Source organism: Dysidea avara, chromosome 4, assembly GCF_963678975.1.
Source record: "Dysidea avara chromosome 4, odDysAvar1.4, whole genome shotgun sequence".
Classification (NCBI taxonomy): Eukaryota; Metazoa; Porifera; class Demospongiae; order Dictyoceratida; family Dysideidae; genus Dysidea; species Dysidea avara.
In genome coordinates this window covers 15,750,230-15,754,112 of record NC_089275.1, presented here as the reverse complement: position 1 = coordinate 15,754,112, position 3,883 = coordinate 15,750,230, and the positions used below count along the sequence as shown (strand labels likewise).

General features: G+C 36.5%; 1 protein-coding gene across 1 annotated transcript; it reads left to right on the top strand.

Moving 5' to 3' along the window:
* The first annotated feature begins 2,425 nt into the window (after positions 1-2,425).
* On the top strand, positions 2,426-3,190 carry LOC136253599 (uncharacterized). The gene has a single exon (XM_066046265.1). The coding sequence runs from the start codon at positions 2,426-2,428 to the stop codon at positions 3,188-3,190; it is 765 nt and encodes a 254-aa protein (XP_065902337.1).
* Positions 3,191-3,883: the final 693 nt, after the last annotated feature.

Sequence of the window (3,883 nt, the reverse complement as noted above, 5' to 3'; positions counted from 1 at the left end):
GACGAATATAACTAAACAAGGATGCAGCATGACTTTAGAGAGGCAAAGCATCACGTTTGATGTGCAATATTTCTTTAATGCAGTGTAAAATAAAATTGGTCGATATCGGCAAAATTCGTGGATATCGGCATTTGTCGGTTTTTGAGGTCGCTAGAAGAGCTGCCAGACCAACCCTATGACTGAAAGCTACTGGCTATGGGTCTAGTAAGCTTTTGAGAAGTAAACTAGCACATCTGGCTAGCAAAGGTTCCCGTCAGTGAATAAAATCGGCATTTTTGACGAATTTTTGACATCCGTCGAGCTCAGCCAGATGGCAAACAATTTTGGAATTCCATGATATTTGGTGTGATAGTAGTTGGACCCATACCAGACCAGTTTGACCTGGGAGGGTTACTTTGGCATCGCTACTGTGTGCTTCAGTGGCATCGAAACTTTTTTCGAGTCCGAAATTTCATTTTCGCGATGCTGCGGGTTGAAATCGCTCCAGACAATGCAGCCACTGATGGTTTCAGTTTAGAGTACAGTTAGTAAGAAAGGTTGAGAGTGCATATTATAGCTTTAAAAGACATTTACTTGAAGATATAGCAAACAATCTCGTAATTTGTAAGCATATTCGCCGATTTGCACGACAAGACGTTAATGAAAAATAACACCAATCTGGCGTTTTCTAAGTGGTACATAGCCTAGCATTTGTGGGTGGTTTGGTAGTTGATTCTCGGAGGTCGAAATTTCACGTTGCGGACCCTACCTAATGTCCTAATGACCAAACGGTAAAGTAAATAGGCGCTTCGCGCGCGCAGCGCGCGAAGCGCCTATTTACTTTACCATTAGACTTATAATTGGCCCCAAAATACACGGATCAATAACAAAACTGTATTAGTCTTAACTGAAAATGCTAAACAATTCAGTACCTATGGTACTATTGTTTATAATAGTACACATACTGATGATGGTACATGAATGGTCCATAGTTTTAAGTGATAAACTTACAGGTATTCTACTGTATTTATATATCATAATTGTCTCATTACAAACAACTGATTGGTAGAATGTCATGTAAAATAAGTCATTATGACATCCAGATGATGTTGATGTGTGCATTTAGCAATCCTAACAATATTAGCCAAAATATAGTTAATGGATTTTAAGAGCTCTTATGGGTATTTCCAAGCTGAGTAGTTCTAGTTTTGTTAAAATAAGTTGGACATACATATGTGGTACTATGTGAGAAGAGGGATAATTGTTGTGCAGTATATGTTGAGGAAATAGTATGAAACTTGGAGAAACAATTGTTACTATTTTTTTTAAAATTCTGTACAAAACTACGGTACTACTACTTATTAGTTCTAAGCTTTATACTACAGACCAGTCCATCATACATTTTGAGTGCATGGTGCAAGATATTTGGAGCTTTGAACTTTTGTCAACTTTGCAGTTTGATATCCTACTCATCATGTTTGAAGTACGTACACATGTAACTGTGTATTAACATGTGTACAGTACTTACCATATTTAGTCACTAAGCATCCATAAGGCTATACATAAACTTATTTATTAGTTTCTCATCCTCCTGTACTCAAATTTATAGCAGTGTGGTAGGGCAGATTTTTATTTTATTTCCACTAACTAGATAGCTGAATTAGCTACCTAAAATGACTCAAAATGCAATTTTTAAAGACTACTCTAGCAAGGTACCAACTATAAAAGGTGCTCATTGGCCTCCCTTAGCCACCAGTTGTGCAAAAAATCCTTGATGAGGTAAGAAAAATGGTGATTGGGATGTGGATAAGAAATGAATCTAATAATTAAGTTTATGTGGCCTAATAATCCACAGGTTATGACAGCATGTTAAATTCTGATTTGGATTTTGGAATCTTCTTCTTCCAAAAAGTGGGAAGTATACATTACCAGCTTTAACAAGAAATTGTATAAATCACCAAACATTAATAAACTAATTGGTTAGTTAAAAATATTTTTTGTTCACTCACTTGTAACTTGTTTAGATTATAATTAATGTATAATAACTGTCCTGCCAGGATGTTTCATGAAGACAAGCTATAGTACCAGTGAGTTACTTTCTTTTTCACACACCAAATTGTAGGGATATTCTGTGCATGAATTTGTACATTTTCCTGAAAAATGGTTATTTCATTAATTATGGATAGAATGGGATTAGGGATTTAATGGTCCATTGATCAGACCACAACACAGAATTTCCTTCCTTGTTCCACACAATAGTTGATACACAAGAATTGTATTATTTATCCAATACTGAGTGTTTACTAGTTTACTACACTTGTTCATTCATTTGTAACTTGTTAATGGCAAGTAGTTGGCTGCAAAATATACCATAACACGCATGATTGATCTAAAGAAACCTAACAGGATATAATATTACAGAATTCCTCATTAGAATAAACATCATATGGTTTATGAAGTGCCAACCATTGAAGTGGTTACTGCAGTTATATCAGAAAAGGTAGAAAGTCAACCGCCACCAGAAACAGATCAAAAGGAAATTGAAGACGTTTCTGACCAAACCAGAGACAGCACTGCTGCTGTTGAAGAGAGTACACAATCAGAAACTACTACAACTATAGAAGTCACTGTTGATACAAGCAAAGCCGATGAGGTGGAGAGTACAAAAACTGAAGAAACAGAACAAGCAAAGGTACCTGAAGATACTACACAGACTTACAAGGCTGGATCTGAATTAGGGGATGCTGTACAATCAGTGGCAAAGGAACAAACTGAATATACTGAAACACCAAAAGAGTCAGAAGATGAACCAACAGCAGGTGAAGTAAGCATTTCAATCACTATGGCTACTGATGACCAGCAAATTGAGGTTACTACAACTGCAGCAGAGAAAGAAAAGTCTCCTACTCCAGAAAAGGAAAAGTCTCCTACTCCAGAGAAAGAAAGGTCTTCCTCCCCAGAAACAGATAAGTCTTCCTCTCCAGATAAAGAAAAATTTCCATCTCCAGATAAAGAGAAGTCTCCTTCTGCACCGTCAGCAGAAGATGCCGACAAGCGTCCAGAATCATCACAAAGCCAAGCTTCATCATCATCATCATCAAGCTCTTCATCTAGTCATCACACTGAGGGAGAAGATAAAGATGATGAAGACACGTCTCCTCAACCACCGGCGGCTGCTGGTGAAGGTGATGATAGTGGAGAAAACAATTAGCAGCTCACGTTTGTAATAAGTACAACTTTAATTATAGATTTTTTTCGTTTCAACAAGTTTCTACTGAACAGAATCATAGGTCTTTATTTTTGAATTTGTTATAATATAGCTGCTGTGTATGTAGCTGTATAAATACAACATTCTTGCATGTAGCAAATCAACAGTTTTCATTGTTATTTTTGTTACATTCTGTGTCGTAATTTAGTTGTGTGGCATGGATAAGTTATAATATTTTTGTTTTCCGAGTCGTCAGTGGTGTGGTTTTCCAAAGTAAAATGGAACTTGTTAGGTACGTACAATTACAGTTGATACTGTAACACACTAGAACCGAAATGGACAATGATTTTTGATTGTGATTGTAGTATACATAATTGGTGCAAAGGCTTTGTTTGTGTCAAAATCTAGAAAAAGTTGCAGTATAGATTGGCATTAGTTATTTTAGCATTTTTCATGTTTATAGCATAAATTTTAGGCTGTTTTCAAGCCTTCAAAAATTCCTGCAGCTTCTGGGGGTTGCACCCCAGACTCCCCTGAAATTCTACTTTATATTACAGCAATAGTCATGCTGTTCCCTACTTGGTCCCACCTGAAGGTCATGTCTAGAATCGCCACTGATTTCTACACAGCATGAAAATGTCCTACACATAGTGCCATGTGTAGGCATCATTCTTAAAAAATAAATATTTCTTACAA